This window comes from Tiliqua scincoides, chromosome 5 (assembly GCF_035046505.1).
Source record: "Tiliqua scincoides isolate rTilSci1 chromosome 5, rTilSci1.hap2, whole genome shotgun sequence".
In the NCBI taxonomy this organism is placed as follows: Eukaryota; Metazoa; Chordata; class Lepidosauria; order Squamata; family Scincidae; genus Tiliqua; species Tiliqua scincoides.
The window spans coordinates 39,685,833-39,705,541 of record NC_089825.1 but is presented as its reverse complement, the minus strand read 5'-3'; the positions used below and the strand labels follow the sequence as shown (position 1 = coordinate 39,705,541).

The window sequence follows — 19,709 nt, the reverse complement described above, 5'->3', positions numbered from 1 at the left end:
AATTACAGGAATTCCGAGCCGTTAAAATCAAAAGGTGCTTTCATTATTGACATCCACGAATTGCACTCTACAGCTCATTTGGAAAACTCCAGTTTTATTGTCTCTGGGACATACCCAGTGCCCCATTGCACAAGGGTTGTCACGTTTCAAGTCATGCAATTTGTTCAGTAAAGGGAGAGGTGAGGGAATAAATATTATTAGAGCTGCAGGCTTTCTGCTATTATGTGACTAGGATACTCCTCTTTATTTTTTATTTAAAGAAAAGTATTCCTTTGGCTTAAGAATCCTTTGACTTTGTATCATTGAGGGCGCAATCCTAACCCCTTATGTCAGTGCTTTCCAGCACTGACTTAAGGGCAATTCAGCTCTGAGGTAAGGGAACAAACATTCCCTTGCTTTGAGGAGGCCTCTGTGAATGACACCCAACTGCAGGATGCAGCACACGTCCCATTGGCACCGCTATGCCAGTGTTGGCAAGTACTGACATAAGGGGTTAGGATTGCGCCCTAAGGCTCTCATCATATAGTTTACTGGTCCATTAGTCTATCCAATTCCAGATCATCTGGCGTATTAGTACATGAAAATATGATGATATGCAACTGTGCTTTCAGGGTGTTTAATAAACTGTGTTTTAAAATAAATATTACAAAATATAAATTCAATATAATAAATACCACAAACTCCTCAGGGAAGAGGGAAGTTCTAGTTAAATTTGTGTTTTTCATTCAAACACAAACAGTCCCATGTAGTCTGATGTAAGTCTACACATATACAGATTGCAGGTTACACATAATTGTTGCTACAGTACAACACAGTATTTCAGATTGCTTTGGAATTTTTTTTTATGCCTTGAGTGTGCGCAGTGGAACAAATGTACTTTTGTCCATGTAAAAATCAGTTTATACCTCCTACAGTCAGTGTCCCTTTAACTATAAACTTACAGGACAATTAGATTTTTTTTTGGCTGGCTGCTCAGATCCCTGAGAAAATATAAATTATTACCAGTCTTTACTAAGGACTCAAATGCAGGGTTTTATCCTGCAGTGGCCAGTCTGCCATTTCTGTTTTGGTTCTGTTCATGTCACATGAACGCTATAAATCATCTGTGTTTGGGAGACTGAACATACAGATGGTCGCTGAATGACCCAATTGCGTAATAACGGGGATTGGAGAAGGTATCCCCATCATTAAGTAACACACACCTGTATTCACTTATCTGCAAGCAGCCCAAAGAATGATTATTGTTCACTTGCACAACTGTGTGCAATTGTCCAGTTAAGCCCCAAACATTTCAACTTGCAAAACTGTCACACTCATTATGGAATCAGAGGACCAGCTCTTTTCTCCTACCAGGTGGATGGTATGGTCTGGGGACAGACTTCTCCACCCGTGCTGAGCCTGGCCACACTGGTGTTGGCCTGAGGTATGGCATGCCCACCCTGATGGGTAGGATGTTGAGCTACACTTATCCCATCCATGGCACTTTGGGATAGGCTTGACGTTACTGCAGCTGCCTGCATTACATCTGGGGAATTTCAGGGGCTGGGTGGGGATGGGAGAGGTCAGGTGAACAGCTGCAAAGGGTGGCAGGGCTGAAAAGCCTTCTGCCAGCCCTGGACGAAAGGGCCAAGGACTGGGGAGCCATAAGCCTAACCAAGGCCATGATCGAGGCTGGCCTAGAGGCTGGCCTTATCTAGAGCCTGGCTGTGAAGGACAACTAGGGGGGCTTGCTTACCTCCTCCCCAGGCTTATTATAAGGCATTGCAGAACTGCCTGGAATTTCCTTCCTGCCTGAATTATAGTCCAAGGAACATCATCCCTGTGCCCTCCACAGCAGATCTCAGGTCTCCATGCTTGGGACCTTGGGGGGGAGGGCTTAGTTCTTCTGCCCCTTTCGGTATCACAGTACTTGTGCTATTCCCACAAAATGATCTCATTACCATCACAGCCCCTAGGTTTTTCCACTACTTGGTGACTTTGCTTGAGAAAAGCACGGCAACTGCAGCGGCCAATGTTCTGTGTCACTAAGAAATATTATGTTACGGCATATATACACATTTATGGAAGAGAGTTAGAATCTCGAACAGGCTAAGTAAGATTTTCCATAATAAAAGAAAAAAGCCTGGCCATCCAACAAGTCAGGAAGACAAGGACCATCCGCCTGAGAAACAGGAAGGGAAAAATATCCAGTAATAAGGAAGCACCCACAAGATGGCAATATGTAACAAGAAAATACTACTGGTGTAAATCCTTGTTTAAAAATGAAAGTTGTATTGTGCAATTCCCAGTTTGAGAAAGATTCAAGGCCAAGCTAGCCTGCAAGTTGATCTTGGACCCATGGAGATTGGTTATGCACCTTTTTCATGACATGTCCTTCTTCTAAGCTCAAATTACATTAAAAGTTATCAAAAATTACTGGAAAATCAAGGTGGCTAAATGGGAATGAGGACAGCACATGCTGAAGCAGTCAGACTACCACTCCATAGTGTGCCAAACTCTACACAGATCTATTTAAACAGTTGTGTGCAGTGGATTCTAAATTTTTTTTTTTTAAGTACAGCTTTTCCATCTAGTATTTTCTGCTTGGAGTGGCAAGGTAAAATTTTAAAAATAAAATACAGTTTGTGCCTCGTTATCCACTGGGGTTCCATTCCAGAACCCCCAGTGGATTAAAAAAATTAGTGAATATCAAATCAGTGGAAAAACAGCTTTAAAGACCTATTTACAAGTTTCTTGCAACTCCATTGTCATCCCAGACAGCACTGATAGACTCTGTACCGCATTCTGCCACTAGATGGGGTGAATAATGGAATCTAATGGAACGAAATAATTATTTAACAGTGGAAAGGGAGGAAATGGGATTTTGTTGCTTTTTTCCTTGTTACAAGGTGGACATCGAAATAGTGGTAAGTCAAATTGGTGGATGTTAGATCAGTGGATAATGAGGTCCCACCTGTACATAATCTCCTCTGCCCCAAATCAAATGTCATCTATAATACCTGCAAAAGCCTGACATGTAGTTACAGGATTAAAGGAATCTTCCTTTCTTCCCAGTTTAAATTATTCCTTCATGGTTGAAGGCATGAATGGACAACAACGATATTTATTTATAAAGCAACTCAAAGATGCATCTGCTGGTCTGTTTTCCATATATGGCCTCCTTACGATCTCTCAGCTGTAATGTAGAGGAAGTCATTTCTCAAAGAGTTTTATTAAAGAGAGCAGACATCTAAATTAATGAATGACACAGATACATTTTGAGCACCTGAAGTTCTAGACCAGGGGCCTCCAAACTGAAGCCCGTGGATCAGATCCGGTATTATGAAAAAGCCATTGAAGTGCATTCCGCGCAATAGCCACCTTTCTTTGCACCTCATTATCTCACCCTCTCAGGTCAGGCAGCCACTGACCCTGGGAAACTGAGGTGCAGAGATGTTTGGGGCATCAGGTATTGGAAGCAGCTGCGCAGCACGAAACTGTGAGATGATGGGGCATGAAGAAAGGTGGCTGCAGCGCGGAACAGAAAGTACTGTGTGCGGATGGCTTTTTCGTTACACAGTGGGCTATGGTTTGGATACCGTTGTTTAGACCAATGTTTTAGGGCCTTTGACTGAATGTTTCTATATTGGATCATGCTTTTCGATATTGTAGTTTTGTATCTCTGCTTGGTAAAATATCCTGTTGACTTCTATGGCAGTAGTTGAAAAAAGTTATTTAAGAACTATAGCACTGGTGCGTAGTTAACAGGTATTTTCCCTGAATTTCAAAGACACCACAGTATTTGCAACTGACAGCTCAACCATGTAATTTGACAGCTGAATTATCACACCCAATTCAGCCTTTTATTTTAGAACTTGTGAAAGTTGGCTCTGAAATGAGATGCCAACCCAATGCTCCCAATTTTCCATTCTAAAGACAACAGAGATCCATAGACATGCTAAACTTGAAAATGCAATTTTGTTTTCTGTTTTTCTCAATGGTGATGCTGTTGGTGGAGTCAGATATTGGGCAACTGATTGTAAGCTTACCAAGTGACAAATGAAGAAGTTTCTAAAGCTTTCAACCGAGTGTCACCATGCTTCTGCAGGCATCTGAAAAAAAATCTAGGCAAGTCTGGTAAAGGGAGTGGTCACACTGGGTGTACACACATGGTTGAAGACCACAACTGCCTTCACATGTATAGAGACCAACCAGTAAGCTTTCAGGTGATCACTTCATGGCTCCAGGTTATTTGAAACACCCCCCCCCCATACCTTCTCCCAGACCTCCATGTTTTAGAACAGCAGTTTCATCGTCAGAGACCACTGTGCACCAGCAATGGATTCCATTGCAAGGAGGGTGCTTACCATTCCACCAGAGAGCCTCCACAAAGCCCCTCAGTTTGCCACCAGTCTTTGCACTGGCCAGCCACATCTGCCCAGATATCCAGGCACAAAGCCTGCTGGAGCAACAGAACTGGCTGGCTGGCTCAAAGACTGGGGGCAAACGGAAGGGCTTTGTGGAGGCTCCCAGGCAGAACAGTAAGCGCCATTCAAGCTAGGACAGGACTGCAGCAAGTGCTGGATCTGGCCCGCTGGCCAGGATTTGGCAGCCACTGTTTTAGAAGAAGTGATGAAAATGCAGTCACATGTCTTCCAAGAACAATCAAGAAAGCAAACTGTCCATCTTGCATGGGGAAAGACAATGACACAACAGAAAAACCAATCAATGGAAAAAGAGTGGCAGAGATTGCAGTAACAATCTGGAGGCGGAAGTAACATGGCAGCAAGGATATTATTTTGGACAAGTAACTATATTGGTATGTAGCCTTTAAGTTCAGGAATATTGGCTGCTACTTTTAGTGTTCTGGATTTTTCCCTCTCTCTCCACCTGCTTGTTGCAAAAAAGATAAAATGCTCAATTAACTCCTCTGCAAGTGGTCAAAAGGACCTCCATTGGTTTTTTTCAGCTGTCAACACTACTGGAACAAGTATATATCTACTCCATACACTGGTTAATAACCTTTTATGCAGATATGAATTTCTCCTGTACTTGCCAGGAAAGCTGCTCACTCTGTACTCAAATCAAACCAGCATGTTGTACTTTTAAAAATGAGCAGGGGGAAGAAAAAACCTCTGTAGCCTTAATCATGTCTATGTTTTTCTTTTTTTAAAAAAAAAAGCTTCCCACTCCACTAAGCATGTACAGTGGGCCCTCCTTATCTGCAGGCCTGGGATCCAGAGATGCTGAACTTGCACTGCAGAGGGCCTCCTGGATGTGACCAGAAACCACTTCCGGGTCAAGCCGGTGGCTTCCAGTCATGCTCTGGAAGTAGAACACTTCCAGGGAGGCTTGCATGCAGTCTTCCTGTGCCGCAGAAAACCTCTCTGATGTGACCAGAAGTTGTCAATGTGAACTGGAAGTGGCTTCTGGTCAAGTACAGAAAGCTTCTAAGGAGGTTGGGAGGCCACAAACAACCTCCAGAGGGCCAAGTGCGGCCTCCACATACATTTTGTGGCATTTCACTGCCCACCCTCCCAACCCCAGATTTTATTATTTGGAGATTTCAGTATCCTCAGGAGGGGGGTTTCTGGATCCCCCGCAGATACCAAGAGTCCACTGTACTATGCTTTTATGGGTTAACTCACCAGTCCACCAGTAAGGATTCAGCTCAAGTCTAGCTTTTTGTAACCCAGATTTGCTACTAGTTGAACAGCAAAGATGCAATCCTGAAGCTTCCCAACCCACAAGTAGTTCTATGTATTCTGAAATAAGTTAACTTGAGAGTTAGGGAGCATTCACAGGCCAGGTGATGTGGTGGAAATTGGGTGCACTTTTCATGTGTATCCATTTTCCACAAGTAATGGGGGCAAAAGCCCCCCCCTCCAAATGCAAATAGGTAATTGGCAAACCACAACCAATGCTGGCATAGGGTTTTATCTGGTGCTTCTGGCTAAGCATTAAAATACCAAATTGGAAGCACGGGAAGTTCCTGAACACACTGCTAACTATATTATGATATCAGCCTTCATCTGTTATTGTGCTAAATGAAATGAAGTACCGTAGATCCTTAGCTCTGGCAAACTAATGTAGTTCCATCACAGATAGAAGGAGTGAGCAACTTCAACATTCAGGGCCAAACTACACATTACATCAAATATGTAGTATGGTCCTTGCATCTTTTTGTTGCTGTTAAAAATCAACTGAGGTGGGTAGATGGGTGGGATCTGGATCAGAATCATGGTGGGGTAGAGGGAGATTTTAATCCTCTCTCACTACCAGGGTTCTAATCCAGACTGGGGTTCCCAGTACCTGATTATTTCTCCAAGGAGGGAAGCTTTATCTCCAATGGAAGGTTCTCTCAAAAAAGAAACAGCAATGACAGAAGGAGGCCCCACCTAGACTATGGCAGGAGGAAAGGATTAAGGCCCAAATCCTATCCAATTTTCCAACACCAGTGCAGCTTCAATGCAGCCCCAAGATAAGAGAACACACGTTCCCTTAGCTTGAGGAGGCCTCTGTGACTGCCTCCCCACCACAGGAAGCAGAGCATGCCCCACTGACACAGCTGCATTGGCACTGGAAAATTGGATAGGATTGAGCCCTAAAGCCTCCTGCTGGCCACAATGTGGTTCTGGTCTTGGTATTGCCATCCATGCTTGATTTTCAACAATTAAAAGAAAAAGAAAACAAGAATGCAAGGGCCAAACAAGTATTGAACATTATGTGGCATCCACGTCTTTGGTGCAGTGATGCAGCACTGGCAGAAGCTCCATCTGTGTATGCAGGAAGAATTCCGCTCATACAAGAACCCCTTATGTGAGCACAACTCTCCTTCCAACACTTACAACCCACTACAGCAAAGGTCCTGAGGCCACTCAATGTACTGTTTGGCCCTCAGTGACTTTGTTTGTAATGGGGAACATCTGTGATCCCATTTTCCAGCCTCTGGTTATGATTTAAATTTAAGAGACCTGCATGAACACTAATTTGGAAAATAGCTTGAAAATCCAGACTAATAGTCCAATCCTATTACCCCCTTCCATGCTGGTGCAGCAGAGCTGAAAAAGCATGTGCTGTATCCAGTGGGGCAGTGGTGGATCAGGAGGTTTTGTAGGGAAAATGGGATCTACCCCTCTCTAAGCTTCTTTCTCCACCATGGGTTTCCTCAGTCCTGAACCCGCACTTTCACTCACACAAGTCAGAGGAAAGGGGGCGAGGAGGCTGAGAAAAAGGACAGATTCCAGCATGCACCTTCACCATTGAATCCACCCCTCCCACAGCCTCTCTGACCCCCATTATTCCCCCTCTCCTGCTTGCAGCAGCACTCCCAAAATGGCTGACGACAGAGTGCTATGCACTCAGTTCCGCTGTTGTAAAATGGCTGCCAACGAAGTTCTGCTGTCATAAATTGCTGTACATGATAGCTCAATCCTGGATAGGACTGGGCTTTAAGTGCTGACAGGTGCAAGACTAAATGCCACTCTTGTCTACGTTGGCACGAACCTGGAATAACACCACCAGTATACAAGGTCTGAACATCTCAGTCCAATGATTCTAAACTCTGTGGATTCAGCTGTTGGAGGCATTGCCACATATGGTCTGCCACATAGTGACAACCACCAGATTTGGCTTAAGATCGTTGCCTTAAGCAGTGGCATAACCTTGTCAGAATGTATAGCACCTGTGCATTTAAAAACAAATAAGCAGTTTTCCTTAAAAAAACGTATTAAAAAAATGAAGCTTTGAGTCCCTTCCTTTCCCAACTATGGAAAAATACAAAGAAACAGAAATAGCCTTCTGGAAAAAAGCTATGTTAACAAATACAATCCCTGAATTTGCTTTGGCTGAAGCTCACACAACTTCATCTGACTCCAGCCCATGTTCTTCGTATAGTGTGTCCAAGATGTTAAGCTGTTTTTCCATGGCCGGTAGGTAGATTCCAAGGTCCCTTTGCATCCCATGTTGAAAAGCTTCTTCCTGATGGTCACATTCTTTGACAGACAGTGCAGCCACAAAACCTTCATAGGTAGGGGATGCCCTTAATGCTAACTACAAGAAAGAAGACAGAGAGGAAGTTAATATGGTACCATTTGTACTACTGAGCCACTGGTCCTGTATAAAAGATTGAGGAGAGGAGATAAGCAAATGTTCAGTTTTATGCAGCTCTTGGGATAATAGCTAAGAGTCCTGTGGCTTATTAACAACCAACACATTGGTGCTGTCGCAGGCAGTTGGCTTCTGTTGTTCTGCTGGTGCGCTCAAGAACATTCCAGCCTTCCTGCTGGTGTGCCGGCTCCCTCCGCTTCTGCAAAGCACTTTATGGTGCTTCTGTGGCAGTCAGCACTGGTGGAATATGTATTCCGCCTGCACTTTCAATAGGGCTCTCAGAGCCCAACCCTGAGCGCGGCTCTTTATCTTTCCACCAGAGCGCACTGTCGCAAACATACTGTAAGTCTGTGAGACTTATCCGTGCTAGCCTAGCGCTGGCCGGCGCCTGTCCTCTGCTGCTCTGTGGTCTCACGGACCGCTGAGCCACGGCACGGTATGCAGGGACGGGAAGGGGGGCACAGAGGAGGCATTCCCAGGATGGGGGAGGCAGGCAGAGAGAGGGTGGGGAGGAGGCGTGATGGGGAGGCAGGGAAAGGGTGGGTGGGAGGCGTGCTGGGGGAGGAAGGTGGGTTTGTTGGAGCTCTGCTCCACCGGATCCTGTCCGTTCCTGTAGGGCTCGGCGCCCTACACGAACGCATTACCCCCATTGCAGGGCTGCTTCCCTTACCCAGGGGAAGGGGACAAAATTCCCCTTCTCCCAAGGTGCTGCCTGCGGTAGCCCAAGGCGCACGGGATCCGGCGGCAGCCATTTTTGGTACCACTGAAACTGGGCATCCCGGGCAGCCCAGGATTGGACTGCCAGACCATACCAACTCACCGCAAAAACTCCACGGACGACCCAGCCATGATGCTGTCGTAATGTTCTGCCATAGGCGTTATCTGTGATCAAACAGAAAAGAAAGCGTTTTGTGCAGTGTTGCATATCAGACGAGCTACAGAGTGGGCAATAAGAAATTTGTTTTTAAAAGTCTATGCTGCCTTTCAGTCCCACTCAAGGAGGATCTTATTTGCTAATCAGATCAACACATGTATTCAGTTTCCAAGCATGGTTTTTTTTGATAAGCTCTGCTCCAGCTGTTCATGAAAATAAAAATGAGAAAGAACAGAGTTTTCTCATTGGTTCCAATGAGCTTTCCTCAGAATGTTCTGTACTCACTCAGAGCCGTTTGAATGTTCTTCTCTCCATTCTTTAGTTCCGTTAAGAACTCCTTCAAGAATTTTAAACCCCTGTTTGGGATGAGACAATGATGAGAGAATACATATTACCAACTTCAGCTGTTCCCTTAAAATAATTTTGAAAAGAAGCTGCTGTCAATGAAACGTGGCTGTTACATGAGATCATTTGTAAGACATTCACAGCTTATACAAAAAACACAGCTTATCCATTAACTGAAAAAACTGCAACTAATTTTAATAAAGACTTATGCTGACCCATACATTTGGCCCCTTTCCTAAGTTAAATTCTATAAATGAGGCCCATTTTATAAGTAAAAATCTCTGGTTCATAAAACAAACACAATCTGCTTTTTTTTTTTAAAAAAAAAACACCTCTGCCACTTCGAAGGTGCACCACCTATGAATGACTGTGGTTAAGATATGGTTGCACTGGCCAATTTCACTGCTTGGAGACTTGCGCCATGTTGTGACACGCATTTTGGGAACTGCTAATTTAGATGAGTTCAGTGAAAGAAGAGAAGGGAAATATTCTTTTTACTTGTTCTTGTGAACCAAGTTCAAAAATCTGCCTCAACACTACAGCCTTCAATCCCACATTCAGTTGTTACTTTATAGAAGTGCCATCCAAATGGGCATAATTTCAAAGGATAATCCTATGCATTACTACTAGCAGATATTCTTTGTGAAAGTAAGCTGCCTTAAAGATAATTAGACCACTGGTCCATCTAGCTCAGTACTGTTGACACTGATTGACAGCAACTCTTCAGGGTTTCAGATGGGAATCTCTACCCTACAATGCAATGCAGGTTCTCTGTCTCTGAACTACAATCCCTCATTGTGCAACTCTTCTTGACTCTGAAGGTTGAAATAATCTTATATTGGAGTGCCAGAGTATTAGCCTTCATTAGCTTGCATGACATGTTTTTTTCATTCTCTATTAAGATTACTACAGGTAGGGCTTCTTTTTTACATAGCAACAGAGACCCCCCCAGCCCCGCTTTAATATGAAATAATAATAGGGGCTTCTGGTGAACTCAAAAGTTGATTCATTACTCTGTGACATTTATAATTTATCCTAATAAAGGTATTTTCTTATAATTGTTTTTTTTATTTTTTTCCCCTTTTGGATTAACACAGTTACCAGGAAAAGGATGAGTGAATGTGTGAAGGAGAGTACTTGTGATTGAAATCAATTCAACACATGGCCTAGACCAGGGGTCGGCAACCTTAAACATTCAAAGAGCCATTTGGACCCATTTTCTGGAGAAAAGAAAACCTCGGGAGCCACAAAACCCTTTTGACATCTAAAATGAAGATAACACTGCATATATAGTTTTTTTAACCTTTATGCTATGTATAAAAAAACTATAGTGTGTTGCATTTTTGAAATGAATGAACTGCTACAGAGAAAACAATATGTAACATATTTTAATGTTACAAGATCACCATAATCTTAAATTTAGAATTACATATAAAAAACGAAAGAGCTAAAATAAAATACATTTAAATTAAATACTAATTTATTTTCCCAGGGCCTGCCCTAGCCAATTTGGTGCTATAGCCAAGACTTGGGCTGGTGCCCTCCCTAGCAGAAAATCCTGACCTGATGACTAAGTAAATGACTGATGACTAAGTAAAAAGATGACTAAGTAAATAGTCATCTTTGTGTCTTTTCCACAGTAATGTAAAAGAGGAACAATGAAATACAAAATCTAATGACTAGTATTTTTCAATACAATAAAGAGATTTATAGTTATTACTCCCCCCTGTATGTTCCAATTTATAATGCACTCCCCTCTTGTATATGCAACTTTTATAATGCGCTCCCCTCTTACAGGTCCCATTTTTATAATGTAGCCCCTTCTTGTAGCTCCCTTGTAGGTGCTGGGGCACCTTCCTTATGAGGAAAGGCTAAGGCGTTTGGGCCTCTTCAGCCTAGAAAAGAGGCGCCTGAGGGGAGACATGATTGAGACATACAAAATTATGCAGGGGATGGACAGAGTGGATAGGGAGATGCTCTTTACACTCTCACATAACACCAGAACCAGGGGACATCCTCTGCCTGTCTCCTCAGAAGTCAGTCCCAGTAGAGCGAACGGGCTTCCTCCCAGGGAAGTGTGGACAGGAATGCAGCTCACCTCGCTTCTTCCTGCCCATTGCCTCAGCAGCGCTGCGTCTCCGGCGCTTCTCCGACCAGCCTCGCCTCTTCCGTTCAGCCCCCTGCCCACTGCAGGGTGAAGGAAGGAAGAGCGCAGGTGCCCGGCTGCCCCCCCCGCACCTGCTCGCAGTGGGGCATGGAGAGCAGGTCCAGGAGAGCGCCCCTGCCTGCCTGTCGAGGAAGGAGCTGCTGTGCGCGCTTGGGGGGGGCGCTGTGCAGGGAAGGAGCTGCAGGGAAGGAGCTGCAGCTTTGCAGGGAGGAGCGGCGCCCCGCACTCACCAGCAGCCAGCGCCCGCAGCACATCGTGCCGGAGTGAGGCACCCTTGGGGCTGGGCCGGCTGGGCGGAGGCCAAGGGGAAGGCGCCCCGCTTCCAGCCCCCACTGGGGAGCCGCATCAGAGGACTGAAAGAGCCGCTTGCGGCTCTGAAAACACAGGTTGCCGACCCCAGGCCTAGACTCTAGGCTGCCTAGAGACGGGGAGTAGGGGCTATTCCCCAGGTTAATGCTTCATTAAAATAAGCTCTTTATCATGAATGATAAACATGTAAACATGCCATCTGACTGCCTTACTTGAAATCCATGAGCAATACCTCATTTACTGCTTAGTGGTCAGACTGGTCATTGCCCATTTTAAGATTACTGTAGGTATATACTGTTCAGTTAGCTGCTCTACATGGTAGGGAAAAAGATTAAAGGGAACACTGATCCTAAATCCTGCCAGTGTTTCAAAAGTCAGGCAGCCTACCTTTTAAGCCAGAGGAGGGCCTCTGTTGCAGAATTTCTAATTTGTGCCACCTCTGCGTGCACTTCATGGAGGATGATTTTCTGAAGGGTGTTGAACTCATCTTTGTTGGTAATATATTTCTGATTTATTTTCTGGAAGAAACAGGAAACCAGAACATAATCTTTATCCTTTGCCATGCATTGCCAGTTATATTTTAAAAGTTCTCTTTATTGCATTCTGTATTTATTAGACCTCTGAAACAAACCAGTAGTCAGAAATCTTACAGTGAGGGAGTCTAGGGGGCAGGAGAACACTGCAGAACAGCCAAAACATAATACAAGGAGGCCACATTTAAATTTAAATGGAGCTGCTGTGACTATTTTTGGCTGCTGTGTGCTTCAGTTTGATTATCTGCAGCGTTTTGTATTCTTTTTCGTGGATATCTTTCTTATATCTATTTATTGTACACCACTCTGATAGCCGTTGCAAAGATGGAATGACAAGGGTAAAATTCTGAATTAAACATATTAAAGTTTAATACTTCGTAATATTTAAAAAGAAAAACCTTGCAACAAAAAGCTGGTGTGGTACAGTGGAGGTGGACTGAGCTGTAAATCAGAATTTTCTGGATTCAAATCTCATTATACCATGAACCCACTAAGTTGCTTAAGGCAAGCCACTTTGCTTCCAATGCAATGTGGAGGCAGCATTACAAGATTTGCAACTGCCTTGTAACACAAGTAGCAACATAATACATGCATAACACACTTAACAGCACAATCCTAAATTGTGCTGGAACCGGGAGGCCAGCAGGCCTGACCCGCATCCAGCACATGTTTCAGGATGCAAGCAGCTCAACCTGGGGCAAGGGGAATAGCTTCCCCTTACCCTGGGGAGAGCCACTGCAGCCCCAAAGGGTCTACTTGGATCTGCACCACCTAAAGTGGCGGCACAGATCTGAGCAGCTCAGAGACGTGCCACGCTGCCAGGGAACGGGATCAGGATCTGGCACAAGTGTCGGGTCCTGGCCCCAGCCCGGCTCTCCTGTCACCAGCCCTCCACCCTGCCCTGGGACACCTCCTCCCCACCCTCCACATGCCCATTGACTCCTGGGGTGGCCGAACTCAGCCAGTGTGAACTTACCCGGTTTTGGCACTGCGGAGCCTGGATGTAGCCCTCTGTAGGCTGGTGCCTGTCTTTGAGCTGGCCCAGCTGGCCTCGGAGTAGGCACTTATGTACTTTATGGCACATCTGCGACCTTCCCGGATCAGCACAAGGGACTTGTGCTGGCACAAGGTACACTTAGGACTGTACTCTAAGGCTGCAATCCTAACACTTTTCTGACAGTAAGCCCCATTGAACAAAATAGAAGTATTGCACCCTAAGAAAGTCTAATGCTAAGACTATTATTGTCAGTTATCCCAATACCAAAAAGAAAGGGCTGTTAGCAATGGTCCACAGAAGCACACAATGCAGAGAAACAGATAGGATGACCTTAATCTTTTCCTCTGAGAAACATGTGCAAACTTATTGCAGCAGCTCTCTAGTTTTAAAATACTAGAATGAAAAGAAGATGGCAGGGATGGAGTTGTGGCTCAGTGGCAGAGCACATGCCTTGCCTGCAGAAGGGTCCAAGTTCAATTACTGGCTCCCCATGGAGCTCAGAGAGAAATTCATCTCTGAAACCCTTGAGACACACTGCCAGTGCTGAGCTTAGATAGACCAAGTGTCTGGCTCATTACAAAGTAGCTTCAAATGTTATTGTTGAGAATGTGGTTGCTTGGCAACCTTCAGTCTCGAAAGACTATGGTATAAGCCTACAGCACCCAGTATTCCCAGGCAGTCTCCCATCCAAGTACTAACCAGGCCTGACCCTGCTTAGCTTCCAAGATCAGATGAGATTGGGCACGTGCAGGGTAACAGTTGCTGTGAATGTTCAGCAAAAGCTATTACCTTGATGTTTCCTACAAAATCCATTTTAACAGGAGCAAAGACTGTGGGTCCAAGCTTGTCTAGGAAAAAGAAAATAATTGTTCAAGACTTCGTACACCTCAAGAATCTGCTTTAGTTGCCATCCACAAACCTTGGTATTAGAACTATATGCCAGAAAGGAGCAAGCACCTTTAATATGGCTGGAAAGCAAAACACCCGGAGCCCGCTTATGCTATTCGTCATTTCTAGAGGTACTGCGACTCTCAGCAAACCACAAATCTCAAATCAATGGCTTCATTTTTCAGAGTCATGTGGAGGAGGCATCCAAAGGCATGCAAGGAAGTCAAAGAGGGAGCTGTGTTGAGAGTGCAAAATATTTCCTTCCTCTACAAGGCATGCTGTTTTTCTTTCTGCAACATTCTGTAGTAAGAATGGGACTCTTGTCCATGTTGATTCAGGTCTTTTTTTCTAGCCACCTTAATGAGATGTTACAAGACTGAATGCAAGCACAAGAAGCCTGGAATTGCAGAGGCCTACATGCATTTTTTTTGGACAAACTCTGAAAGTTAGCGGTAGACAGGGGAGGCTTGGCATGCTGTGGTCCATGGGGTCAGGAAGAGTCGGACACGACTTAACAAATAGACAATACCATGCATTTTGCTGTTGTAAAAGTTAGACCTACTCCTGGGTATATTTGGGGTCTGAATCCAGAAATGGCACCAGTTTTGCCTAACTGGCTCTAGTTTTGGGGGTGTGGCATAGCCACATATGCCAATTCAAGTAGCTTCCTCATGAGGAAGCCATGGCGTCTGCTTCCTCATGAGGAAACTGCTTGAATCAGCATATGTAGCTGTACCTCCAAAACTAGAGCCAGTTCGGCAAACCGATGCCTTTTTTTGATTCAGCACCCTCAAAATTGGTTCAAATATCCTTGGCAACTTAAAAAAGGTGTTTTTTTGGTTTGTTTTTTGGCAGCCTGTGTTGTAGAAGAAGTTTAATGGAGATCCCTCATGCACATTCATGGCCTCATCCAGTGACAATTGTGACACGGTCCAAAACACACACTGCACTCAGGTTTCCTCAGGCAGCTGCTTTAGAAGGCCTTTGTGCAATACACAGCTTGGAGCCACCTTGCAAGGCACATCTCTGTTTACTGCTGTAGCAGTCACAACGGACAGCAAGCTTGAGGGGTCCAGTGAGATGGGGTGGCGATAATTAAAAGGTATTATTATCAATAGTATTTATATACTGCTTTTCAACAAAGTTCACAAAGCAGTTTATAGTATATGCTAAACAAAATGGGTTCAAAATTGGCTACCTCTAATTTCCACCTAAAGATGAGCCTTCAATATGTGTCATACTTTAGTTAGCCTTGGGCATGGTCTGAAGCTAAATGATACAACAACTTTGGTGAAGGCTAAGCTGGTGTGGGAGTAGTCAGTGACTAGTTAGGAGACTGCTTTGGAGCCCTGCACATAAGAAAAGCAGGATATTAAGAAGCATGAATATAGGGTCCTTCACCTCCATTTAACCACAGTCAGACCTGTAGCATCACCTGCTGTGTGTGATCATTGAAAATACCAAGTAATATATTTGGCTTCTCATCAAGCATCACCTCTTAGAAAGCAGCACAAGGCCTTCCTCCCAGAAGAGGGACAGCTCCATGATGAATGACTGTGACACAGAGGAAGCCATGTCTTCTACCGTCGGCTATCTTTGAAGGACATTGCTTACTTTTGGCCATAGTAAATTGCTTGAGGTGATTGAAAATGGTTATTTATTTTATTCAGAAGTAAGCCCATTGCGTTCAATCAGACTTAGGCTGTAATCCTTATCTTACTCACCAGAAACAGACACCTCTATTAATGCACATTACTTTCTGCTTAAAGCAAAGACACTAATGTTCGGTTCAGGCACTATGCCAAACTCTGGCTCAGAGACAACTACCTGCTGGCACCAGGTTATTGTGGGCCTTGAAAAATCATTACAAATAACTATAGCTTTTTTTTAAATAATCTTCGGGGGCAAGGACCTCAAAATAACATGCTACAATTCATGAAACACACTAAGAGCCCAATCCTGAGCTGCCGAGCGTGTGGGGTTGCAGCGGCACTGAAAATGTATGTCACTGCACCCCAGGCAGCCACCACTACCTCCTCAGGAGAATGGGACTTTCATCCCCTTCCCCTGGGTAAGGTCAGTAGCCCCTCAGTGGTTGAGTAGCCCCTCAATGGTGAGTAGCCCCTCAACCGTAGATTTTAGAGCCTCCGTGTTGGGCGGGCAGCCCAACGTGGATGCTCAGGATCTGGTGGAGGCTCAGGATTAGGAGACGGGAGCTCCACTGGTCCTGCCTCCCTCCTGCCCCGCTCCTTCCCCCGGCACACCTCCTTGTGGCTCTCCTCTGCCCTCCTTCTGCCTCCCCCTATGCCCCCACCTACCTCTCCGCTGCCCAGCAGTTCATGTGACCACCAAGCAGCGGTGCTCCGGTGCTCCACCAGCACTAGCCTAGCAACGGGCTAGCACCGGTGCTGAGGACCCAAACATGCCTTACTGCACGTTTGTGACAGTACTGCTCACGCACTGCTCAGGATTGGGCCCCAAGATCTCAGTAACAGAGGAGACTTGCTAAAGCAGGGACATCCACCAGACTATCAGTGACACTGAGAAAACAGGTTAATTACATACCCAAGACTGGAACTATTGCATAACAAGATAGCAGAAATTCTTCTGTGGGTATGCCTCCATCCTCCAAAAGGTCGATATCACTAAATCTTGGGGGAAGAATGCAAAGAGAACATTAGGAATTTCTAGGTCACCTCAAATAAGAGACAACGGAGATTGCAGATCCACTTTAATTCTATTTCAACGCTAGTTATACTACTGATCTCGCCAATAGAAGCATTGCTAGAGTAATAAATTTGCAGAGTCAAATGGTGACAAAGATTCATGTAGATCAGGGTTGTCAAACAGAAGGCCCATGGGCCAAATGCAGCTGCTGGAAGCTATTTATGCAGCTCCTACTATAATTGGGTACTCCTGGCATAATAATTGGGCTCTCTCATATCTTAAAAATATAATCAAGATTTGCACATTTTCTCTTCTGTCATTTGCAGCCAATGAGTATCTGTGTGAAGACAATGTGCCTATTTCTGGCCATCATCTGCTTAACGATGTCACTTCTGGCTCTCAGCAGGCACCATGAATGCTAACTTCGGCCCTCTGTATGAAATGGGTTTGACCCCCGATGTCGATGAACTGAGGATTTTATTTTACAGACTTTAGAACACAAAAATATAGTGCTTTTAATATTAAGAACAGGAATGTAAACCCCCCAGTATACACAGATATACATAAATGTATCCCGTGTATTTTGTGGTCTGTGCTTTTGTGGTCCGATTTCATGCGTTAAGAGCATAGCTTAAATTTTGACCTTATTGGTCCAACATTTTGATTGTGTGCCATCACTATCTTAAAAAAATCTGTGTGTGTGCACGCATGTGTATAACAGTACATTTTTATTTGTACACTATGGGTTTTGGACAAAGCAAATAATTTTACTTAAATGCTTTTGCCAGGAGAATTTATGCTCAAAATCTCCACTTCTGCAATTACCAGGTACCTGGATCATAATAGGCACTCAACATATCTAGCTCCCTTAGACCATGTCAGACCACTGATTCACTGACTGGCTGCAGTTCTCCAGGGTTTCAGAAAGTGTTTTCTCCCAGCCTTACCTGGTGATGCCAGGAATTGAACCTGAAACATCGGCATGCAAAACACTGAGCTCTAAGCAGCAGTCTTAAGACTGGATCTCACAAGAGTGCAATGAGGTACTGCAAGGGGCTATGCCTTCTCATTCATGGAGCCAATTTTGTGAAACGCTTCCCCAAGGAAGCTTTGTCTGAACTTGCACCCACCATTAAGTTAGCTTAACGGTGCCAACAAAAGAATGGCTTTTTTATTTTTTTGACAAGTCCCCTGGGGAGGCGGGCTGCCATGGTCATTGCTTTTTTTTCCCCTGATACTTCCTGATGCTATGACGAGACTTATGTCCCATTTTGCAGATAGTTTTTGTGCTTTCCTGCCATTTATTGTTTTTGCTGATTGGGTTTGGATGCTCTTGATTGCTTTTAACTGCTATTGAGCTATTGTTTAATTGCTATCTAGTTTCTGTGAAGAAAAGCAAGGTGTACATTTTTAAAGCAAAATAAATAAAATACCACTTCTGTGCATGCAGGCAGAGTGAAGTGCAGTTGGGCACACATGTACCAGGAAATCACAGCTGTAAGCCTGAAGCAACTTCCATAACTGCTATGCCACTTTTCCAAGCTACTGCAATTGCATAGATTGCTGCAGATTTATTTTCTTAACTTCCTGGTGTAAGATGTTTTGTTCTTGCACACAAGAACACAACTAGGGACATTATGAACTGCCTGCATGTGTGGGAAATATATCTTATGAACCATCCCTTGTCAGTGGCAAATAGTTACCAATTTATGTTTGCTTGTTTGACGTAATCAACTGGCAATAGTGAGCATGTACAACCAGAGAATAATGAACTCCATGGTGTGCAAAAAAGCATGTTTCATGCTTGCTCTATGCAGGTGACACATTACCTATTGCCCATAACGCTGAAGAAAGTAGGAAAATCCTCATCTGTTTCCTCTCTCCAAGGCAATGGTGCCGACTTGCTTACGGAATCCACTAAGAGCTCTAAAGATCTATCATCGCAATTGTCCTCATTTGGCAGCAGTTTGGTTTCTCCATCTTTACTGCCATCACCTTGGATTTAAAGGAACAGAAATCTTAGACACTGAAAAAAGATGGACTGGCTCTGAATACAAAAACTCCAGTGCATCTTTTCTCTTCCGTATTACTCATTCCGCATGGAATTTAATGAACATAGGCTGCATTTGATTGTCATGCCTCCATAAAGTCATCTGTGCCAGGTGAGTGAGTGAGGACAGGCATACTTCCCTTCCATGGAAAATGGTCGGATCACTGAGAGGTGATCCTCTGTTCCAGCACGCACTTTGCTTGCACAATCAGTCTAATGGGTTATTTATATTAATATTTCTAACCTCAGAAGTAAGCCCATTGTGTTCATTTAGACTTTGGCTGTAAAGCTATCTGACTCACAGGTAACAAATACCTCTAGCTACCACCTAATACCAGTTAAAGCAAGGTGGGAGGGGAATGTGGGCTTCCCATACTGGCCATTGTGGGAAACAGGATGTTGAATTAGATGAGCCTTAGGTCTGATCCAGCAAAGTCTTGGCTTGTAGTCTTATGCTGTGCAGTTGGGTTACAGCATTCTGGCCCAGCTGCAGTTTCCAAACACTTTTCAGAGGCAGGCCTACATGCAGCATGTTGCAATAGTCAGGAGAACATGTGGATATGACCACAACATGCGTGACCAGCCCTTCCTTAGAATTCTGTGTCCTAATCCTGCAGGTTTTTACCAGGCAAATTTTCTTCAGTGTTTTCTTCACCGTTCATCTCAGTCCCCACGTGTGCAGGAGTCAGGCTATTAACCAGGAATTGCTCATGAAGGCTAGTGCTTGCATATATACACCCATTTTCACAGTTTTTAGGCTCCATCTGCCTAGGAAGAAAATTTTTTTTAAA

The 19,709-nt window shown here is 44.4% G+C and overlaps 1 protein-coding gene and 1 pseudogene across 2 annotated transcripts in view; both read right to left on the bottom strand.

Annotated features, from left to right (window-relative positions):
- Positions 1-602: 602 nt before the first annotated feature.
- The window catches only part of PLEKHA8 (pleckstrin homology domain containing A8), a 38,364-nt gene continuing 19,257 nt past the window's right edge, over positions 603-19,709 (bottom strand). For both annotated transcript variants that reach the window (XM_066627348.1, XM_066627349.1), the window contains exons 7-14: positions 19,544-19,686; positions 18,698-18,863; positions 16,767-16,852; positions 14,103-14,161; positions 12,171-12,301; positions 9,248-9,318; positions 8,909-8,970; positions 603-8,031 (exon numbers count right to left, since the gene is read on the bottom strand). In XM_066627348.1, coding sequence (XP_066483445.1) covers positions 7,834-8,031; positions 8,909-8,970; positions 9,248-9,318; positions 12,171-12,301; positions 14,103-14,161; positions 16,767-16,852; positions 18,698-18,863; positions 19,544-19,686 — 916 coding nt within the window. In that variant the 3' untranslated portion in view covers positions 603-7,833. The remainder of the gene's footprint in view (positions 8,032-8,908; positions 8,971-9,247; positions 9,319-12,170; positions 12,302-14,102; positions 14,162-16,766; positions 16,853-18,697; positions 18,864-19,543; positions 19,687-19,709) is intronic.
- LOC136654933 (5S ribosomal RNA) lies at positions 13,964-14,083 on the bottom strand (annotated as a pseudogene).